At 39.5% G+C, this 23,351-nt stretch overlaps 1 protein-coding gene across 2 annotated transcripts in view; it reads right to left on the minus strand.

The window, feature by feature from the left end:
* FAM189A1 (family with sequence similarity 189 member A1) overlaps positions 1 to 23,351 on the minus strand; it is a 394,280-nt gene that overhangs the window by 8,086 nt on the left and 362,843 nt on the right. For both annotated transcript variants that reach the window (XM_043493843.1, XM_038418369.2), the window contains 4 exons: positions 19,658 to 19,818; positions 15,197 to 15,332; positions 6,376 to 6,451; positions 1,978 to 2,574 (listed from right to left, as the gene is read on the minus strand). In XM_043493843.1, coding sequence (XP_043349778.1) covers positions 1,978 to 2,574; positions 6,376 to 6,451; positions 15,197 to 15,332; positions 19,658 to 19,818 — 970 coding nt within the window. The remainder of the gene's footprint in view (positions 1 to 1,977; positions 2,575 to 6,375; positions 6,452 to 15,196; positions 15,333 to 19,657; positions 19,819 to 23,351) is intronic.

Genomic DNA, 23,351 nt, shown 5'->3' on the forward strand with positions numbered 1-23,351 from the left:
CCCACTCCTTACCTGGCCACACTCACTTTGTTCCCAGGCCCCAGTGCATGATGATGTGCCAAAGAATGTGGACCCCCTTGAATGGGCTGCAGATTTTATGCCTCTCCTGCACTGAAACTACCCCAATTCCACTGTGCCTCAGGCCTTCACTGCTGCATAGGAGTTTTTCCACTGAATGAACAATGTACAGCCTACAGCAATTACCAGATTGTGATTTGCAGCATCTAAACATTCCATGTTAAACTCTACTGCTTCATAGCCCACCCCTGAAGTATCCAGATCAAATGCTTAAGCAGAGAAAGCCAAAGATAAGCAACTCCAGCTGTATGTCACAAGAGAAAGCACCTTAGGGAAGATGAAGCTGAAGGGGCTGATAAAAACAGCTGCTACATGTCATTGGAAATATGCTTCTTGTAATATTTATGTAATTTCCAAATAATGTTCAACAAACTCTTCACCCAAGCAGGGAGGAAAGCAGGCAGATGTTATGACTAGGGTTGAGGAACTCCATGAAGCTGAAGATTTTATGAATCTCTCAAACTGTTGATGAAGTTTACAAAATGATTTGAATTTGCAAAGTTCTCTTTCCCTTCACTTAAACTCATCCATTTCTTCAAAGGGATTTAATTTAAAGAACAAACAATCTGGTGATGAAAGAATCTCCCACAAGCTAGATCACCACAAGTAAGCTTCCTATATGTTACATACTCACAGGAGCATATTGGTGTTGTCTTTAGATCTTTCTCTGCCTCTTTATTTACAGTCTCTCTTAAGCAGAACAAACAAGCTAATGTTTGAGTCCAACTTTCCAATGCATGAAGTTAAGTGGGTGGGAAATTAAACAAAATGAGTTCCCATTCCCTAGTTTTAACCCACACAGCTGCTTTTTACCAGATATGCAGCATTACAATAACATTCACATATAAGAAATCCAACATATACTATTTTTAGATTAAGGATACACTTTTATTGGGTGGCAATTTGAAGCCAGGTTTCCAGATTTAAAATGCCAGTGCATTAACTCACTGTCCCAGGGAGCTCACAGAACTACGTGTTATTGTCTCTGAAATTCACAGAATCACAAAAATTAAAGATCCAAAAATCCTAGTAGATCGTCTAGCTCATCATCCAGCTGGTGCTAGGTTATTCTACATACTATTTTCTTTCATGTTTTATCTGCTTCTATTTTAAATTAGCCAAGCAATGACTCTTCTACCAGTTCCCTTGGAAAACTATTCAACAGGCCAACTGCTATCACTGGTAGGGGAACTTTTCTTCCTTCTACTTTCAATCTATTTCTCCACTTTACTCCTTTGAAAATCCCTGAACAATTTACTTCCTTTTGTGATTTGATCCCTTTTCAATAGTTATAGACTGTTATATCGTCTTCTGCAGAGACTTCTGCAGGACAGCCAGACACTACCATCTTGTTGTTCTCATCACCATCCTTCTGAAACTGACCCACTGTCTTGTCACTACACAGTCATACTGCAGCTGCTGCCTCTAGAGACAGTGCTGTGAGTGTATTGCTTGCTGATCATATCAAAGACAGTGCCACTTCAGGGAGGCAAACCAGAAGGCAGGTCTGCTGCACTACAAGTATGTCTGCTTGGCCACTCCCCTTTCCTGAATGGTACCCCAGCTTCCACTCAACTCTTTAATCTTGGTGTTCAATGTGACAGTGGCAGACTAGGAGAAGCATCTGTTGTTTATACATTGCCCAAGGTGTAGTTTTTTGACTCAGTGCAGAAAGGTCAACACAATTAAGAACAGCAATTATTAATTTCACATGTGTACACTTTTCCCCACATTCGTTCTGCCTATAACTTTAAACATGGGAAATGTACAAGGAGCTAAATTCTACATATGTAAATCACACTGCAATACCTGATATAACTTCCAACAATACTAGCTGCAGGATAAATCACCTGTGCTTGATTTGTTCCATACTACATTGCCTTAGTGGCCCACACTTACCTTCTGTGCTGGATGAACATGATACAGGGTCACTAGTAGATCGGACTATGTTTGGAATGCCGTATTTTCTAATGCAATGCTGCTGGGCAGTTTTCTCGGGGCAGCCATAGTGTGATGAAGTACTTGCAGGCACAGAACAGGGAGAGGGCTGAGAGTATACAGCAGCAGGCTGGTTAAAGACCCCACAACAGATTTTCATTTGTTTCAAGGGTGGCATGGCTTTGTTTTCTCTAACAGAGCTCTGGGATTCTCTTTCTGATGGGCTGAAATTCTCTGAAGAGAAGTCTGAGGCTCTGCCATGAACACAGTTCTCATATTCCTGGTCTTGAGACCTGTCCATAGAAGCTCTGCTGTGGGAACTCCCATCCTCATCAGAGGAACATTGTGAATTAGTCCTGTGAAACCCAGAGCGAATGCTGTGATCCAAACTGTTGCAGCTCCTATTTGTGGCCCCTTTGTGGATTGTACTGTATGGAGAAAAGTGTGTGGAACGAAGAGACCCCTGAACTTCCAGAGAATAAAGATCCTCTGAAGAGTAGCTATGATCTGGGATGTCAGCAACCTCAGGGACCATAAGAGAGGTACTTTCAACAGACACTGCAAATCAAGGCATTTGGAGTATTAGTATATTGCAGTCGTGTATATCATCATTATTAGTATTCATTCATTGATCAAAGTTTTATACCTACCAGTATTATCAATGCTAGTTTTGTATCTAACACCTTGTAACTAGGCATCACGTGTCTCAAATATACATCATGGAGCTTTTCGAAAAAGAATCCACCCTTGTACCATCTCTCTAGCATACAAAATGTATAGCATATCAGAGATTTCTTTCTCTCTCCATGGTAGATAAAAGCTCAACATTCTCTGCAGATATACATCACCACGGAAGCCTTTTGTATTAGAAGCTGAGATTTTTATCTCTTCTTCCAAGATGCTCACACATTTATATTATAAACAAAAACTTGTCTGTGTGTTACATAAAGTTGTATTTTTCTCCTCTTTTTGTCAGAAATGATTTTCAAAGAGAACAAAGAACCATACCTACATCCTGGCCTATATGTTCTTTTTTGCCTAACTTCAGAATACAACCAATTACTTTTCTATAGTGGACTAGAATTGATGAGGAGTTACTAGGTGTCATCCCCAATTATATACAGAATATACATCATTTAAAATAAATTGTTCCATTCAGCTCAGCAATCTCGGATGCCCACGAAAGCTTATGCTCAAATAAATTTGTTAGTCTCTAAGGTGCCACAAGTACTCCTGTTCCTTTTCATGTAATAGCTGTTGCTAGCAATGTTGGTAAGGTAAACAGGTTCTCATATTTGTGTTGAGGGATGGGACAATAGAATCTGTTAGCAGGTTTATAAATGTTTGCTAAAGTGTCTCTGTGCACCTGGGGTCTGGCTAGCAGGAAGCAGTGGAAGTGCTGAAATGAAAGAAAGCCTCTTACCTTACTGCTGTATTCCTGGCCTGACAGGAAATATTGTAAATTTCAAAAGGGAGCCATGGTATTTTGGGGGCTTACGAGATCACCCTGGAACTCCAAAGATATGGAGAAGGAGCCATCACTGCATATGATGTCATATATCCAAAAGGCTAGATTATGAAGGACTTTTCATCCCCACTCAAAATTGCTAAATGAGACCTAATATTTTCCTCTGTGTATGTGGGAAATAAACTCTCATTTGCCAGGCAATTTAAGTTTGCCAAAGGACACATTAGTCAATTATGTAAATATCTAGTTTAGACATGTTAAAATACATATTTACTGCTCAAAGTGTAATAGGTCTATTGAAACTTAAGTTTGGTGATGTAAATACTTATTTAGACATTTTTAAATAGTATGGTTGTTAAATATCTCACAATATCTCCAAAAGCTTCTTACTTGAATAGTTAAGATGAATCTTTGTAACATGTCACATTAAGTCATGATCTGAAATCTTTAGAATATTAAGACAGATGCGTGAATGGGTCAAATCCATATCCCATCCTCAGAGTACATGTCCAAACTCACCATGGAACCTCTTTTCCAGGATTTGCTTTTATTGATACTCAGAAACAATCAGATAGTATAAACCTTCCAAACAGACACTTCCACTCTCTATATCCTGGCTGGAGCTGTTTGGATGCATTGTTCAGCCTGACTTAAGGGCCTTATTTACACTTTCTCATGATTGCTATACTCCACTGCTGCAGTTCCCTAGTGGCACCAACAGAGGGAGCTGTAGTAGAGGCTGGTCAACATCATCTTGACTACCATTATCATTTAACCCTGCTCAGCGCATGTCTAGCTGCACGGCTGCTTTACTGTGGCACTCACAACAGTGACAAGGTTATTTCAGGGTATTTTTGTGAGGGGAACCTAGCGTAGACACAGATATAGCATGTTAATGTATAATATACTTAAGCAAAATGTTTGCAGTGTTTTAGCCAGGTTGGTCCCAGGATATTAGAGAGACAAGGTGGTTAAGGTAATATCTTTTTTTGGACCAACTTCTCTTGGTGAGAGAGAAAAGCTTTCAAGCTGACACAGAGTTCCTGAAGCCTGTGTAGCTCAAAAGCTTTTCTCTCTCACCAACAGAAGCTGGTCCAATAAAAGATATCACCTCATCCACCTTGTCTCTTTCTCAGTATGTAAAGGAATACACTCCTGTGGTTGGAGGCAGAACCTCTTTAGAAATGAGAATATACATGAAAATGTTGGATTTATATTCACTGTATGTATTTTATCATGTTAGTAATACCAACATTTAATAAAAATGTAATGAAGAGTTACATTTTTAAAAGATGCACATATACTTTTACACCCCCCATTATGTGTCAAAGAAAGAGTATGCATTTTAAAAATGTCTACATAATAAATACATTTGCACAGAGTTACAAAATGTGTATGACTGAATCACTATTCTTAACTCAACTACATCATCACATATTATTTCAATACAAAGCAGAAAGGAGACACATTCTGCTCATCATAGTGACCCAATAAATTCAGTTTTGATAAATATCTGCTAGGAGTATATAAGAAAACTCTTTGAAAACAGCACCTCCTTAATAATAAAACTGGTCACCTTGAATCGTCAACATCACACTTCACTGCACAAAGATGTCGAACAGTTTTTTTAAAGAATATTTAGTGCTAGTGTAAAGTGAGGGATTAACCACTTTGAAGACTGAAGACTTCTAGTTATCCACAAAACAGACACATCGTGGGAAGTACCTAATTTCCAACACTGATTTGTCAGCATACTCTGACACTGTTTTGGAAGATAATAGAGGATAGTTCAGTCCTCAGACCTGTTAAAACTTCAGCTTCTCTTCTGAGATTGTCAGCAAGGGTGCCAAGAGACAATACCTAGAGGGTGTTAATGTGGGCTATGATGTGGACACCTATCCACTGGGGATTGGACTGAGACCATCATCGCATTTCATACATACCACTGAATAGCCATCAGGTAGTAACACATTCTGGTCATTGAGTTGAATTTAAAACAGTGACCTAGAGGTGAATACCTCTCTATCTCAATCAGACTTGTTGCAGAAATGCTGTCCTGATAAACGTGGTTAAAAGAATGAGCTGACCCTGTGCTGCTGCTGATCAGCATCCCTATTCAAGAAATCTGCCTTCAGAAAAAAGAGCTCAGGTTCATTCCTGGTCTTCTGGAGACTATGTACATTACACAGCTAACATACTGCAGAGCAGCAATAAGGAAGAGCGATGTGAGTGTACCTCTCCAAAGGCAGCCACAGTTGCTTATTAATATTATTTATAGAGTGCCACAGGAATGCATGGTGCTTTAAAGACAACTAAAAGCCTCAAGAAAGCTTCCAAAGTAAGCTCTCCACAGAGCTTTGGAGACACCTTTGGAGAAGAAAACTGGCTTTTTTTCTATGCCTGTTTAGCCATTCTAGCAACATCAGTTTGTGAAGAAGGAAAGTAGTGAATGACTGGGACAAAAGTTCTTATTATCACCAAGATGGGACCAAATCCCTCCTCTTCAAGGTAGAAAAGAACGACTAAGAGGAAACTGCCCACTCTAACGCCTGGTCTACACTTAAAAGTTAGGTTGACATAGCTACATGCTCAAGGATGTGAAAAATTCACACTCCTGAATGACATAGTTAAGACAACTTAATTCACAGTGTAGACATGGCTAGACCGAGGGAAGAATTCCGTCAACCTAGCTACCGCTGCTCAGGGAGATGGATTACACACATGGATGGATAAACTCCTCCTCTCACTCTAAGCCCTACATCTAGGCTGCAGTCTATGGCACTACAGCAGAATAGCTGCAGCAATGTAGCTGTGCCACTGTAGCACCCATAGGATAGACATGGCCTTAGTGACAACTGCATGCTCCCAAAATAAACAAACAGTAAAATCACCTTGTGTGCTAAAGCTGGCTGTCGTGTTTCTCTCACCCAAACTGGATTCAGTCACTTGCTGAGCTGTAGCGGTGATCTGTACAGAAAGTGTATAATAAATAGTGTGTTAGCCTACAGATAGCATTACTCACAAAGACAAATACAGGGCTGAAACATACTGTCATGGCTCTAAAGGATATGACTGGTAATGTGAAAAAGCTATCCTACAAGTTGCTATTCAAATCAAAAGGTATTTATAGACATAGTAATTTACTCTGGTTTTGGATCAGCAGCAGATGCAGAGTAAATGAATATGCCTAAAGCAATTGCTGGATTTTCCAGAATCTATAAAATAAATTATCTTGGGTTCAGAGGCATTTAGGTCTTCAGGCTAACATTACAAAGCATAATGACTGCGGTGCTTAAAATTAATGCTCCTATCTTTTTAGTGTATGTGCAACATGCCTCAGATGGCACATGACCAGGATTCATCACTGAATTTGATCCGCTGGTTGGATCATTAGCTTCCCTGGCCAGTACTGACGGGGAGTGCAATGTGAACTGATCCATGCCCCACAATGCTCCTATTACCTACAGTCTTTCTGCAGTGGTCTGTATATCACTCTATTCCCACCACGAGGCCCCGGGGGAAAAGTGCAGGGTGGAACCAGCAGAGACTACAGCTAGTAGAAGCAGGTTCAGAAACAGACAAAGTGCACACAGAGAACTTTCTGCAGTTTTGACTGGACTTTCTCTGCCCTCTGCTGATTGGCTGCTTGCTCCAACCCTCCTCTACCACACCCTCACAGTCTCTTCACCTCAGCTTCACGTCACACTCTCTTCACATACCCTCTTTTCCCCTGCCCTGTCATCCTCACCCTTCTTCCCATCAGCATGCACTCCTTTCACTTTTCTTTCCATGTACCTTATCCCCGCCTAACTAATCATGGAACTACCATGCTATCTGCTGTCATCACATTGTTCATGCTGCTTTTCTCCACCCTCTATCTGTCTTTTTAGACTGTGAGCTCTTTGAGGCAGTCACTGCCTGATACTCTGAGTTTGCACAGAACCTAGCACAATGGAGCCCCATTCTTGGTTGGTCCCTAGGCTCTACCATAATAAACATTCATAATATTCTTTACTTTAAGTCCTTGAAAAACTAGAGCAAAACAACTTTTGGGTTTATTTTGTAGAAGTACCTACATTTAAGTATTGAATGTAGTAATTTCTAAAATGCTACAGGGTTCTTCTAGATGGATGGTGTTCTATAAGAGTAGGGCATTATTATTATTTATAGAAGTGGACTTATAACAGTTGCCAACAATTTGCAAGGGTGGATTATTATTAGCAAATGGTTCCTTCTGCCGAAAGGAAAATTCAAGAATGATTTCTCCCTCACCCCCCCCCCCCCAAATTATTCACTGATGCAGCACAGTTTGTGGTTTTGAAAAGTTCTTCAAAGCCTTTTCCCCATCTTTTAAAACATCTTAATGTATTTTTCTCATTGAAATGCAGTTACAAATTTTACTTTAAATATAGATGATAAAAGTCAGCTGATGGGTTTCGTAAATCACAAAGTCTCATAAGGAATGATAAAATATTTTTTTCTGAAAAAATAGAGATGGGTGTATGGGCGAGGAGAGTTTGCAAAACAAAATACAGATAAATGCCTGATTTATTACTCATTAAGGGAGGACAGTTAGCATTAAAAAGCTATCAACTTGATTGAAGTTAGACACAACATTCATAACTCCGTATTCATGTGAATTCCTGTTGGAGATTTCTCCGCAAAATCACTAAGAGGGAGCAGTGCTCAAAGAGAGCATGCTAAAGGGGAAGAATTTTAAAAATCTTTAAGAACTTGATTCAAACACTACTGAAGTAAATGGGCTTTAGACCAGGCCCCTAACCTTGTTTTTAACCCCTCCATCAGATTTTTAGCAGTTCTTTGAGAACCTGCTATTGGAAAAGAATAAATGGTAATTATAAATAAAACAAGAGTACCAAACTATACCCTAAGACAAGGTCAGTATAGCATGAGATGTTATGTCATCTTTAGCAGAACACATCACATCTGCTCCTGTATGGCCACATTTAACTAGCAGACGTTCATTACAATAGATGACAGAGCTTAATAATTATCAGTCACCTCTATGCAAGCTCTGGTGTAGAAGACTTAATTTGTATTTGGCTGTCTGTAACATTGAATGTAACATTACTACACTAAAGCCACTAAGAAAAGAGCTCTAAATGTTGTGTGCTCTCAGTAGCTTCTGTGTTTTCTGTGGACTAACGCTTCTTTAGCACAAGGGACACAACAGTGACCTTGAGGGAAAAGGCTCCATTATCCCTTCACCTACACCACAGCTCCTACTTATTTTTAAGTTAAATTTCAGGCTTAAAAAACTTAAAGGAACTGTTTTGACAGTAAAGCAAAAGAGCTGACCAAGACCTGCTTTTCATTCACTGGATTCCTTTCTCTGAAAGGAGACAGCACCAATACAAACACAGGGCCTATTTCTGGAAACCCTGTATGAATATGAGTAGGGGTACATCTATACCAGGTGTCCCCAAACTTTTTACCTTGTGTCCCCCACCCTGCCCCAGCTGTGGTTGGGAGCTGAAACCGGGAGCGGAACTGAAGTTGCAGCCAGACTGAGAGCCAGGGGCTGAGGCTGGGGCCACAGCTAGGGGCAGGTCTGTGGCCAGGAATGGGGCTGGGATGGGGAGTGGAGCCATGCTAGGGCAAGGCTGGAGACAGGAGCTGAGACTGGGGCTGCAGCTCGGGGTGGGGCCAGGAGCTGGGGGCAGAGCAGGGCTGGTTGGTGGTCCCTCCCTGGCCTCCTTGGGGGCTGGCCTGGGCCCCACTGCACCTCCCAAATATTCCTCCATGTCCCCCTAAGGGAGCATGCCCAACAGTTTGGGGACCATTGGTCTACACTTAAAACGCTACAGCTGCACACCTGTGCCGCTGTAGCTCTTCAGTGTAGACACCATCTATGCTGACAGGAGGGTTCATCAGCGTAGTTAATCCACCTCGCCAAGAGGTGGTAGCTAGTTCAATGGAAGAATTCTTCCACTAACCTAGCACTGTCTACCTCGGAGGTTAGGTTTGCTTACCTACACCACTCAGGGGTGTAGACTTTTCACACCCCTGAGTGACATAGTTAAGCCAACTAAATTTTCCAGTATAGATCAGGCTAACTAACTTCTTGGCTGCTGAATCAGACATAAGATATTTCCTACCAATGCTCATTTCCAGTAATGCCAGACGTATCTTGTACATTGTGGCATTTAGTCTGAATGGAACATACCGAGAACACAGCCTGGAATCCTTGAATTTTTCAGTAATGGCAAGAAGGTGAAATGTTTTCACCTGTGCAGTGGCTCAGTTGCTAACACCAAGACACTACTGCCTCCTCCAGGGAGTGAATCATTCAGGGAGTGGATTATGCAGGGAGAATTTGGAGGTAACACTCTTTCTCCAGGGTAAGGGTGAAGATTACATCATTCTTTCTCAACCCTTTAGAGTTTATTCTGGTGTACAAGATCAACTTCAAAGTGAGTCACTTGCTTTCTCAGCCTTAGAAGCACCACATGGACCAAGAGTTCCTTTACCACATTCCTAAGATATGGGGCTGTGTCATAAATATAAAGGGAAGGGTAAACACCTTTAAAATCCCTCCTGGCCAGAGGAAAAATCCTTTCACTTGTAAAGGGTTAAGAAGGTAGGATAAACTCGCTGGCACCTGACCACAATGACCAATGAGGAGACAAGATACTTTCAAAACTGGAGGGAGGGAGAAAGTGTGATGCTTTTGCCGGGAACAGAACAGGAATGGAGTCTTAGAACTTAGTAAGTAATCTAGCTAGATATGCGTTAGATTATGATTTCTTTAAATGGCTAAGAAATTAGACTGTGCTGAATAGAATGAATATTCTTGTCTTTGTGTCTTTCTTGTAACTTAAGGTTGCCTAGAGGGATTCTCTATGTTTTGAATCTAATTACCCTGTAAGGTATTTACTATCCTGATTTTACAGAGGTGATTCTTTTTACCTTTTCTTATATTAAAATTCTTCTTGTAAGAAATTGAATGTTTTTTCATTGTCCTTAAGATCCAAGTGTTTGGATCTGTGGTCACCTATGCAGATTGGTGAGGATTTTTGTCAAGCCTTCCCAAGGCAGGGGGGTGCAAGGTTTTGGTGAGGATTTTGAGGGAAAGACGTTTCCAAACAACACTTTCTCAAAAATAAACCCAGACATTTGGTGGTGGCAGTGGAAGTCCAAGGGCAAAGGGTAAAATAGTTTGTACCTTGGGGAAGTTTTAACCTAATCTGGTAAAAGTAAGCTTAGGAGGTTTTCATGCAGATCCCCACATCTATACCCTAGAGCTCAGAGTGGGGAAGGAACCTTGACAGACTGAGTGAATAAGATAGTATACTTGGAAACGTAGGGCTCTTCCACTGAAAACTGGTAAGAAAAGGTTCCTGTTATAAATGAAAAGACAAGACCTCTCAGCTTAACCTCTGGGCTCCTGGCTGTAATGTGCAGACTCTTTAAATTGGCGTAAAGCTTTCTTTAAATGTAATATTTGGCCTTCCTAGTGGCAGTACTTTGCTGGGAGATTGGAAATCATATTGAGGAATAGATAGGGCATTTTTCCACTTTACAAAATCCCTTCTCTTAATACCAACAGAGTACCATGAGCATCTTCTTTGTATAGAGAAAGGATGGCAATATCTTTAATCTCTACATAAAAATATCAACTGCCTGAGGCTTCAGCTGCTCAGTGGCATCCAAAAAAGTGGAAGATGCATGGAAAGTTTTTAATCACTTGAGGAAGCCTAGATATATATAGAGAGAGTTAAAAATCGCTTACAGTTCTCAGATTTTCTCTCTCTCATTGAGCATTTTTTTCAACATTCAGACTCCATTTTACTAGAATTAAATCCATTTAAGTCTGTCTGGTCAGCATACTCAGTTTGCATTTCCTTCACCCTCTCTTTCTCCATTTATCAGAATAATTGCTAAAATGTAATTTATATGCAGTTTACACTAATAGGTAGAATTGATTAACCTACTGCTTGCTTGGGGGAAGGGGAGCCATGTTTTAACAGTAACAACCCCTTAATGTTTAGTCAGGTCAAAGCTCTTGCTCACCAGTGGGAGGGAGTGCAGGTGGTACTGGCACAGATTCTCTTATCCACCCTGCACTCTGGTAAGAGATTTCATGAATTTGAATACCCTCAGGAACACTGGCTGCATTAAAAGATAGTCACTAAGCTGTTAGGATTCAAAGAATAGCTAACCAGGGCTTAAATTCAGCTGGCGCTGTCTGGAGCAGAGCTCTGGTAAACATTTTCAAAGCCCCGAGCCCTGGTGCGCCCATGGGGCTGAAATGCCTAGCCTTGGGGCTCTGGGAAATGCTATATGAGAATTTAAGCCCTGAGCTAAACCATGCTTTCTGCAACCCTGCACAGCCTACAAATTAGTAAAGCTTGTAAGACATTTACTGGAATAATTCATCCAGAGACTGGGTCTTCCTATTCTTGTCTTTTGCCAAACCTTAGCAGATATCACCCCTGGAAAACCAGTGTGAAAAGCAACAAGTTGCAGAATGGATGACAACTGCAAATTGTATTTAGAAGCAACCACTACTACTAGCACTGACATTTTCTGTTCCTATCCAGGAAATAGCTGTGTCTAATTTGATAACATGCTAAAGACGTTAAGCCCCATAAAAACAAACAAAAAACAATATGCCTGATGCTCAGTACGAGGCTGAAGAACTATTATTGCTTAATGGTTCCCAGAAGCACTCCATTGGAAAGTCTGTCTTTGAGGAGTTTATAAATCTGATCAATTCAATTCAGACCGTGCTGCAACCTGATGCATATTATATGAGAGTGTGTAGCATGTATGTAAGAATTTGAGGCTCCATTCTATATTCCTTGCAGATCTAAATTTGTCACTGATTCTAAGGCTGTGTTCTTCAGTTTTTAAATTCCTTGGGACTTCTGGTCCACAGTGAATGTAGGTTTGGGCCTTTGATGTTAATGAAAGTGTCAAGAACACAAGTTGTTCTGCAAACTCTACCATTGCCAATGCACTTCACTCCTCACCTTCCACACCTCTTGCCAATCTATTCTTAGAGCTTTCCTGGCTAGAAATTGCCAGACATACAGTGGGGTAATGTGGATTAACACCCAATAAGAGCTTTATAATCATTATCACATAATAATTAAAAACCCACCACTCATTTTCACTTGAAATCAGAACCAACACTGGGACCCAGGTGCCCAGAGATAAAGGGGAGGTGCACTGACACTGACTCAACTGTCAGAGATTTATGGACAATGCATCTGCTTAGGAGGGCTTTTGGGAGGCCTGACATAATAGGGTAGAGGATGATTTTGCTGCTTTAAGTTACTGGCTTGTTAAGTTAATTATTTTTGTTGTCTGTGAGTGCCACTTGCTGCTGGGGTGGCTGTTTCTGTGTAAATTGTGATCCTGACTAATAGTCAGAGCACGCAGAATGGTGGACAGACATATTTTTGTATTTAAATATAAATAAATAAATAGCCATTTATATAACCTTCTCGCATACAAATTCTCATTTGAAATGTTTTTTAAACCAGATATGATTTTAATTGCTTTTGCCTTTTTTTTAAATGTAGAGATAAAACAAATATAAAAACATTATAAAAACCCTAAGGCTTTCAGATTCCTTTACAATTAATGCTGTAAAGAAAACAGGGAAGAATTTCAGTAAATAACATGTTAGAAATGAGCTAACTGGGACTCTCAAATTTGCTGTTCAGAAGCAATTTTCATTGACTCATTTCTATGACTGTAGAATAAATCAAAGAGACAAGGGGATAAGTAATACTTTTGATTGGACCAACTTCTGTTGGCGAGAGAGACAAGTTTTGAGTTTACACAGATCAGAGGCAAACAATGTTTGGCCTGTTGCTACCTTCTACCAGGTATAAGTAGACTAAGTGAGAAAAACAAAGACTTAGCAGAAGCTGCTTTGTGAGTTAAGAAGGTTGGAATGTCTGATGTGTCTCATTTAAGCCTAGCTGCACATCCCTTGAGCATCCACCATTGCTGCTTTCTTTGGACACTTTTTAAATTGTCAGCAATTTTCCCTCTGTGGAAGTGAGTCATGTATTTATATTTTCATCTAATGTTTCTTAATATGTTGCTTTCCCTGGGGCAGAATAACCACAAGTTATTTCTTGTATAGTCTGAGTGAATGTGAAGCACTCTAGTAACACATAGTATAGATAGATGCAATGTTAACCAGCTATATGCACATAACTCTGCAAATGTTCACCTCAGCCCTGACAAGCAGTAGTTGGATGTTAAATTCCTCAGACTTTCTTGAGTTTCTACAGAAATTTGAAGAAAATCAAAGATCCCAGAAGCAAATAAAAAAACAGAAATTGAGACTGTTATATAGGGTGTTAATCAGCGTGATCACCAAGCACCCCTCACATATCACTGCTTAATTTGGCATTAACTGTGTCCCCCATGTGCACCATAATTCTGTAACTGATTGTCTAAATGGATTTTGAGTCGAATGGTATGAAATAAAGGCAGAAAATACAACTGAAAAATATAAATGAGATATACTGGACCTTTTGTTAAAGCTCATAATGGAGTTAAGGGGCTTGCAAAACATTGTTATTGATACAATATATCAGCCATTACTGCAAGTAATAGCATCAAAAAGTATGACAATTACAAACAAATGTAGATTCTGCTCATTGCTTTATTACAGAAACATGTCCCTATTTCTTATAGTTCACTATATAGCTGTGTATAGTTCCTTATCACTTAATGTAATCACTAGATGCAGGTCAGTTCCCAGTATTCTAGGGCCAGCTTGGTTTCTGTTCCTGGAAGGCTATATGTTAGAACTGGCAGAGAGTAAATTTTGACACTGGGAGTAAGCTTTTCTGTCAAGACTTGGGCAAGTCATTCTAAGAGAATCTATGCCAGTTCATTTCCAGAAGATAATTTGAGATCCAATGCCAACTGCAAAGCACTTTTTTTAAATTGATCTAAGTTAATATATAGTCTTTTGCAGGAATTTCTCCTAACTCAAATATGGTACTTAATGGAATTTTATGTAGAAATTTGTATTAATCTAAGCTCAGACCACAGGACATGTTAAAATTGTATGTCACATGAGCTGTATTTCTAATACACACACAGATGGAATCATCACATTTTGTACCAAACAAAATTACCTTTTGGTTAGCAAATCTAATCTCCTACCTATGCAAAGTACATTAAAGAAAAGTAAGGCAATCTCCCTGTTGTAGGCACTAGACTACTTTGAATAAAGGAAAACTGCTTCCTACTTGAGGATTCTTCTTACCAAAAGGGCCCAAGCAGCCCAATCTCATTTCAGAATGTCATTCTCCATCCACACCTAAAAAAAAGGTTCCTTGCTTCAATGGCTCAAATCTCTTTTGGATTTCTTCAGTGATGTTCCAATGTTCTGTGATTATTTTTGTGATTTTTTTAAAATGAATGACTTCAACTGAAAAGCTGTGTCTTATATAAACATTTATCCAAGCATGCACCCAAAATTTAGGAGGATGCAGACTTATAGGTGAAGGTCACAAGCTACTACTAGGAAAGGAAAATACTCATTTAGTTTAAAGACAATGGACCGGAAATTATCAGTTTAAAGAATGCAAATGTGCTCACAATTCAAACATGTTTATCACTGTGTCCTTCAGGTACTTTTACCTCCTAAATTCTTTAGTAAGTAAGAGAATGGCCAAAGAGAATTCATCCCTATTTCCTTTGACCTTTCCTTACCTGACTAGCAGGGGTCTGTCCAATCACTGCTTCATAAGGAGGGGGTAGCTCCGTTGGATATAGCATTCCTGGGCTGTTAATGGTGACTTCATATAAAGCACTGAAGGGGGAACGAGGAAAGTCCAAATGGAGACCTCTGTTAAAGAAAATAAATGTTGACATCATTTCACTGCACTGGATTTACCTGGAAAACTATCATCTTCCACAATGATGTAGTTAGCAGATGCATGTTTCTGAATTTGTGACTCAACCCATCATAAAGCAGTCCACTGAAGAGATTCATCAGATAAGTGAAATTAAGCCTAAATTCAAAGGATAGTTTAAAAATTGTATTTCATTTTTGGATACTGGCCATTTATACCAATGTATGCTATAGGCATTAAAGTCTTGCACATACAGTACTTTATAGCAATATACATTAAATTAAAGGCAATTTCCTCAAAAGATTAACTTTCACTTTTAACTTCTGTGTATAATGCTAACAATTGTGGTTAAATTAATAGTAAATCTGAATCCTTGTTTTATGTTCAAATATTCTTATCCCTGTCTTGTCTGAATTCATCCACTTCTCCATCATGGTCTTTTTTTTATACACTAGCACTATTATAAACAAATGAATGTTTTAAACAGGGCTGTCAAGTGATTAAAAAATGTATCACAATATCGCAAGATATTTACATGCCAGATGCGCTAAAGATTCATATGTCCCTTCATGCTTCAACCACCATTCCAGAGACAGGCATCCATGCTGATGATGGTTTCTGGTTGATAATGATCCAAAGCAAAGTGGACTGATTCACGTTCATTTTCATCATCTGAGTCAGATGCCACCAGCAGAAGGCTGATTTTCTTTTTTTGGTTTGGGTTCTGTAGTTTCCACATAGGAATGTTGCTATTTTAAGACGGCTGAAAGCATGCTCCACACCTCATCCCTCGCAGATTTTGGACAGCACTTCAGATTCTTAAACCTTAGGTTGAGTGGTGTAGCTATTTTTAGAAATCTCACATTGGTACCTTTTTTGCGTTTTGTCAAATCTGCTGTGAAAGTGTTCTTAAAACGAACATGTGCTGGGTCATCATCCGAGATTGCTATAACATGAAATGCGGGTAAAACAGAACAGGAGACATACAATTCTCCCACAAGGAGTTAAGTCACAGATTTAATTAACGCATTATTTTTTTCACAAACATCATTAGCAAGAAAGCATGTCCTCTGGAATGGTGGCCAAAGCATAAAAGGGCATACGAACGATTAGCATATCTGGCACGTAAATACCTTGCAACGCTGACTACAGAAGTGCCATGCAAATGCCTGTTCTCACTTTCAGGTGACATTTTAAATAAGAAGCAGGCAACAGCATCTCCCATAAATGTAAACAAATTTGTTTGTCTGAGCGATTGGCTGAACAAGAAGTAGGACTGAGTGCTCTTGTAGGCTCTAAAATTTTACATTGTTTTGCTTTGAGTGCAGTTATGTAACAAAAAAAATCTACACTTGCAAGTTACACTTTCATGATAAAGAGATTGCACTACAGTACTTGTGTGAGGTGAACTGAAAAATACTATTTCTTTTAAAAGTGGCAAAGAGTCCTGTGGCACCTTATAGACTAACAGACATATTGGAGCATAAGCTTTCATGGGTGAATACCCACTTCGTCGGATGCATGTAGTGGAAATTTCCAGAGGCAGATATAAATATGCAAGCAAGAATCAGGCTAGGGATAACGAGGTTAGTTCAGTCAGGGAGGATGAGGTCCTCTTCTAGCAGTTGAGGTGTGAACACCAAGGGAGGAGATACTGCTTTTATAGTTGGCTAGCCATTCACAGTCTTTGTTTAATTCTGAGCTTATGGTGTCAAATTTGCAAATGAACTGAAGCTCAGCAGTTTCTCTTTGAAGTCTGGTCCTGAAGTTTTTTTGCTGCAGGATGGCTACCCTTAAATCTGCTATTGTATGTCCAGGGAGGTTGAAGAGTTCCCTACAGGTTTTTGTATATTGCCATTCCTAATATCTGATTTGTGTCCATTTATCCTTTTACGTAGGGACTGTCCAGTTTGGCCGATGTACATAGCAGAGGGGCATTGCTGGCACATGATGGCGTAGATTACATTGGTGGACATAAAGGTGAATGAACCGGTGATGGTGTGGCTGATCTGGCTAGGTCCTGTGATGGTGTTGCTGGTGTAGATATGTGGGCAGAGTTGGCATCGAGGTTTGTTGCATGGATTGGTTCCTGAGTTAGAGTTACTATGGTTGGGTATGTAGTTGCTGGTGAGAATATGCTTCAGGTTGGCGGGTTGTCTGTGGGTGAGGACTGGCCTGCCTCCCAAGTCCTGTGAAAGTGAGGGATCGTTGTCCAGGATGGGTTGTAGATTAGTGATGATGCATTGGAGAAGTTTTAGCTGAGGACTGTATGTGATGGCCAGTAGAGTTCTGTTGGTTTCTTTCTGGGGCTTGTCTTGCAGCAGGAGGCTTCTGGGTACACGTCTGGCTCTGTTGATCTGTTTCCTTATTTCCTCGTGTGGATATTGTAGTTTTGAGAATGCTTGGTGAAGATCTTGTAGGTGTTGGTCTCTGTCTGAGGGGTTGGAGCAAATGTGGTTGTACCTCAGCGCTTGGCTGTAGACAGTAGATTGTGTGGTGTGTCCAGGATGGAAGCTGGGGCCATGATGGTAGGCATAGTGGTCGGTGGGTTTTTGATATAGGGTGGTGTTAACATAACCATCACTTATTTGCACATGGTGCCTAGGAAGTGGACCTCCCATATAGATTGGTCCAGGCTGAGGTTGATGGTGGGGTGGTAGCTATTGAAATCGTGGTGGAATTCTTCCAGGATTTCCTTCCCATGGGTCCAGATGATGAAGATGTCATCAATGTAGCATATATGTAGCAGTAGAGAAGGGGCGTGAATGGACGAGAGCTGAGGAAGCGTTGTTCCAGGTCAGCCATAAAAATGTTGGCATATTGTGGGGCCATGCGGGTGCTCATAGCGGTGCCACTGGTCTGGAGGTATATATTGTCACCAAATTTGAAATAATTGTGAGTGAGGATAAAATCACAGAGCTCAGCAACCAGTTGTGCTGTGGCATCATTAAGGATACTGTTCCTGACAGCTTGTATTCCGTTTGTGTGGGGGATGTTTGTGTAGAGAGCCTCCACATCTGAATGCATCTGATGAAGTGAGCTGTAGCTCACGAAAGCTTATGCTCAAATAAATTTGTTAGTCTCTAAGACTAGTACTACTTTTCTTTCTACATCCATGGTGGCTAGGATGGTGTTTTCTGGAAGATCACGAATGCAGTTTTCTCAGGAAATCAGTGGTGTCACGGAGATAGCTGGGAGTGCTGGTGGTGTAGGGTCTGAGTAGAGAGTCCACATATCGGACAGTCCTTCAGTGAGAGTGTCAAAGCCCGAGATGATGGGGTGTACAGGATTTCTGGGTTTGTGAATCTTGGGTAGTAGATAGAATAACCCTGGTCAGAGCTCTAAGGGTATGTTGATTTGTTCCTGTGTTAGTATAGGTAGTGTCCTGAGTAGATGGTGCAGTTTCTTAGTGTATTCCTCAGTGGGATCTGAGGAAAGTGGCCTGTAGAATTTGGTATTGGAGAGTTGTCTGGCAGCCTCCTTTCGGTAGTCAGACCTGTTCATGATGACAACAGCACCTCCTTTATCAGCCTCTGTGATTATAATGTCAGGGTTGTTTCTGAGGCTGGGGATGGCATTGCATTCTGCATGACTTAGGTTATGAGGGAAGAGATGTTGTTTTTCCACAATTTCTGCCTGTGCACATCGGCGGAAGCATCCTATGTATAGGTCCAGACATAGAATCATAGAATATCAGGGTTGGAAGGGACCTCAGGAGATCATCTAGTCCAACCTGTCATTTCGACCCTCAAGAGGAGTCCATGTGGAGTTCTTCTTCTTGTGCTGTTGGTGAGATGGTATCTGTGTATCAGTGTGCTGTTCAGTGTTATCTTAAAAGTATTCTTTGAGTCGGAGACGGCAAAAGTAGGCTTTCAGATCACCGCAGAACTGTATCATGTTTGTGGGAGTGGCGGGGCAGAAAGAGAGTCCCAGAGACAGGACAGACTCTTCTGCCACACTGAGTATGTAGCTGGACAGATTGACAATATTGCTGGATGAATATTAATAAATTTCAATTGGTATTCTATTGTTTAACAGTGCAATTAATTTTTTTAATTGTGATTAATTTTTTTGAGTTAATCACATGAGTTAACTGCAAGTAATTGACAGCACTAGTTTTAAAATGTTGTTCTAAAACACTTCGTGAAACATGCATGAAACTACAGTTCATATTTTTGGAAAAGACATCCACTATAAAGGAATAAAGGATTGACACTATTGGGCTGTCCGTATTGTATAATTCATTTTTCCCTGAAGTAGTGTCAATCTGTGGCCCAAAGCTATGAAGGAATGACAATGTTCAGGGACAAAGAATTACCTCTGTGCTTCCATTACAGGTGCACAGGTATATTCAGGTGGGTAGTAGGGTGGTGGTGGTATTGGAGGTATGAACTCATCTAAGTCCAGGGTCTGATGCAGAATAGTTCCATGGGGAGTCATACAGTCCGGGTTGGTGGAATGTGACCTCTGTGGCAGAAACTGAAAATAAATAAAAAAGGTAAGGTTTCTTCAGATGGTAATGGTGAAAATAACAAAAATAAGAAGACAGATTCTGCCATCCTTATTCTCATTGGGTTGTACCTTATTCCACAAGTAGCATTACTGCAATCAATTGGTCTGCTTCAGGGAATAGAGTACTACCAGAGTACTACTCAGTATGAGTGAGGGCGGTAGAACCTGGCCCAAAAGGAGGATGAGGAAATTGGTAGAAGTAAAACAAGATTTCATTAAACTCTTAGAGGACACCAAAAATCTTCATAAAGTTTGAGGGAAATATAATATTCTACCACCAAGATGGAGAACACAGACATTCCAGGTTGAACAGTGTGGCAGAAAACAGGAGCTTATCTTATAAAGTAATTTGTTAAAGCATTAAATGATTAATGGTATAACCTGTTCAGAAATAATGAACACTTGGTTATATCTATTAAAATAACTATTTGCACATTCTCACTGCCAATTTGGAATGCATCATATTAAAAGTCAGGTGCTACATGCTAAATATGTATTTTTAAAAAAGAAATAAGAAATGACAACCCATATTTCATTACATGAGAATTCAACCTAATTTGTATTTGTTTTTATAAAATAAATGATCTCAATATTAATATATTTTTATAGTTGGTGTGGTATAGAAATTGCTATGTTTTAATATGGTATACAGTTTTAAAATACTGTAATCCTGTGAATAAAAAGAAAAGAAAAAGGACCCTCCCCTACACCCACACATTCCCACACCTAAATACTAGGGCTGTGAAGCAATTAAAAAAATTAATCACGATTAATCGCACTGTTAATAATAGAATACCATTTACTGAAATATTTTTGAATGCGTTCTACATTTTCAAATATATTGATTTCAATTACAACACAGAATACAAAGTGTACAGTGCTCACTTTATATTTTCTTTTATTACAAGTATTTGCACTGTAAAAAAATAAAAGAAATAGTATTTTTCAATTCACCTAATACAAGTACTGCGGAGCAATCTCTTTATCCTGAAAGTTGAACTTACAAATGTAGAATTATGTACAGAAAATAACTGCATTAAAAAATAAAACAATGTAAAACTTTAGAGACTGTAAGTCCACTCAATCTCACTTCTTCTTCAGCCAATCACTCAGACAAACAAGTTTGTTTACATTTTCAGGAGATAATGCTGCCCGCTTCTTGTTTACAATGTCACCTGAAAATGAGAACAGGCGTTCTCAGAGGACTGTTGTAGCTGGTGTCGCAAGATATTTATGTGCCTGATGCGCTAAAGATATATGGCAGAATGCGGTTAAAACAGAGCAGGAGACATACAATTCTCCCCCAAGGAGATCAGTCACAAATTTAATTAATACATTATTTTTTTTAATGAGTATTATCAGCATGGAAGCATGTCCTCTGGAATGGTGGCCGAAGCATGAAGGGGCATAGGAAGGGGCATAGCATATCTGGCACATAAATACCTTGCAATGCCGGTTACAAAAGTGCCATGCTGACAATTTCAGAGTGGTAGCCATGTTAGTCTGTATCAGCAAAAACAATGAGGAGTCATTGTGGCACCTTAGAGAGTGACACATTTTTGGGGGCATAAGTTTTTGTGGGCTAAAACCCACTTTATCGGATGCATGGAGTGAAAAATACAGTAAGCAGTATATATATCACAGCACATGAAAAGATGGGAGTTGCCTTACCAAATGGGAGGGCCTCATTAGCACTGACCCCCCCACTTGGCAAGGGGACTCCCATATTTTCATATGCTGTGATATATATACAGTTTACTGTATTTTTCACTCCATGCATCCAATGAAGTGGGTTTATCCCACGAAAACTTATGCCCCCCAAAATGTGTCAGTCTCTAAGGTGCCACAAGGACTCCTCATTGTTTATGAAAATACCCGTTCTCACTTTCTGGTGACATTGTAAATAAGAAGAGGGCAGCATTATCTCCTGTAAATGTAAATAAAACTTGTTTGTCTACGCAACTGGCTGAACAAAAAATAGGACTGAATGGACCTGTAGGCTCTGAAGTTTTACATGGTTTTGTTTTTGAGTGCAGTTATTTACCAAAAAAAAAATCGACATTTGTAAGTTGCACTTTCAGGACAAAGAGATTGCACTACAGTACTTGTATGAGATTAATTGAAAAATACTATTCCTTTTATCATTTTTACAGTGCAAATATTTGTAATAAAAAATAATATACACTGTGGTTTCAATTACAACACAGAATACAACATATATGAAAATGTAGAAAAATGTCAAAAATAATTAATAAATTTTAACTAGTATTCTATTTTAACAGTGCGATTAAAACTGTGATTATTCACAATTAATTTTTTAATCGCAATTAATTTTTTTAGTTAGTCGCTTGAATTAATTGTGATTAATCGACAGCCCTACTGAAAACAAAAAATACAAGTGTACCAAGCTCTAAACAGTAACAATGACTGAGAAGTACAAATCAAGGGCCTGAATCTGATCAGGCTCTAACACAGCAATAGGATCAAAAAGCACACTCAGTGATATAGAAAAACAATAGCCTAATGAGCCTGTTAGCAGGTTTAAATAACTATGTGATACTATGGGGACTGTTCTGAAGATCAAATGAAACCTGGCTTTTGTGACCCTGTTTTATACCTCTGCATGGGGAGAAGCACACCAATATCCAATCAAAACAAAGAGAGGCATTCTTTCACCTTCTGTTGAGTCTCTGCTGTCATATTATTTTTGTAGGACTGGTAGATGATTGGGTCTTTAGCTCACCTTTTGAAACAACTGAGCTAAGAAAATTTTCTGAAGGCACAACTTCTGCTTTTTACTGAAACAAGTGAATACATCTATTTGTACAGGTTTCAGAGTAGCAGCCGTGTTAGTCTGTATTCGCAAAAAGAAAAGGAGTACTTGTGGCACCTTAGAGACTAACAAATTTATTTGAGCATCAGCTTTCGTGAGCTAAGTGAGCTGTAGCTCACGAAAGCTTATGCTCAAATAAATTTGTTAGTCTCTAAGGTGCCACAAGTACTCCTTATCTATTTGTACTATTGTCTCAATCAAAAGATTGCATTGTGATGATTTTTACAAAAGTTCCACTGACACAGATTAAAGAAGCAGTCATATAACAGGAAAACAAAAATGTTTATGTTTAGAAGACCTAGCAAATGGGTTTCATTTTTAGCTTTGCAGGTGTTGTACCTTTCTGGGAAGAACTCATCTCAGATGCAAATCCGATTTTACATTACACCAGCAATTAATTTGGCTCCTTGTGTTTAGAAGCTTAAAGTAATCGTTGCATAAAACACACTATGTATAAGGACAGGTTTCAGAGTAGCAGCCGTGTTAGTCTGTATTCGTAAAAAGAAAAGGAGTACTTGTGGCACCTTAGAGACTAACAAATTTATTAGAGCATAAGCTTTAAGCTTTTAAGCTGGACAGTCTCTACGTAAAAGAACAAATGGACACAAATCAGATGTCAAGAATTATAACATTAAAAACCTGTTGGAGAACACTTCAATCTCTCTGG

The sequence above is a fragment of the Dermochelys coriacea genome, chromosome 10 (genome assembly GCF_009764565.3).
Source record: "Dermochelys coriacea isolate rDerCor1 chromosome 10, rDerCor1.pri.v4, whole genome shotgun sequence".
In the NCBI taxonomy this organism is placed as follows: Eukaryota; Metazoa; Chordata; order Testudines; family Dermochelyidae; genus Dermochelys; species Dermochelys coriacea.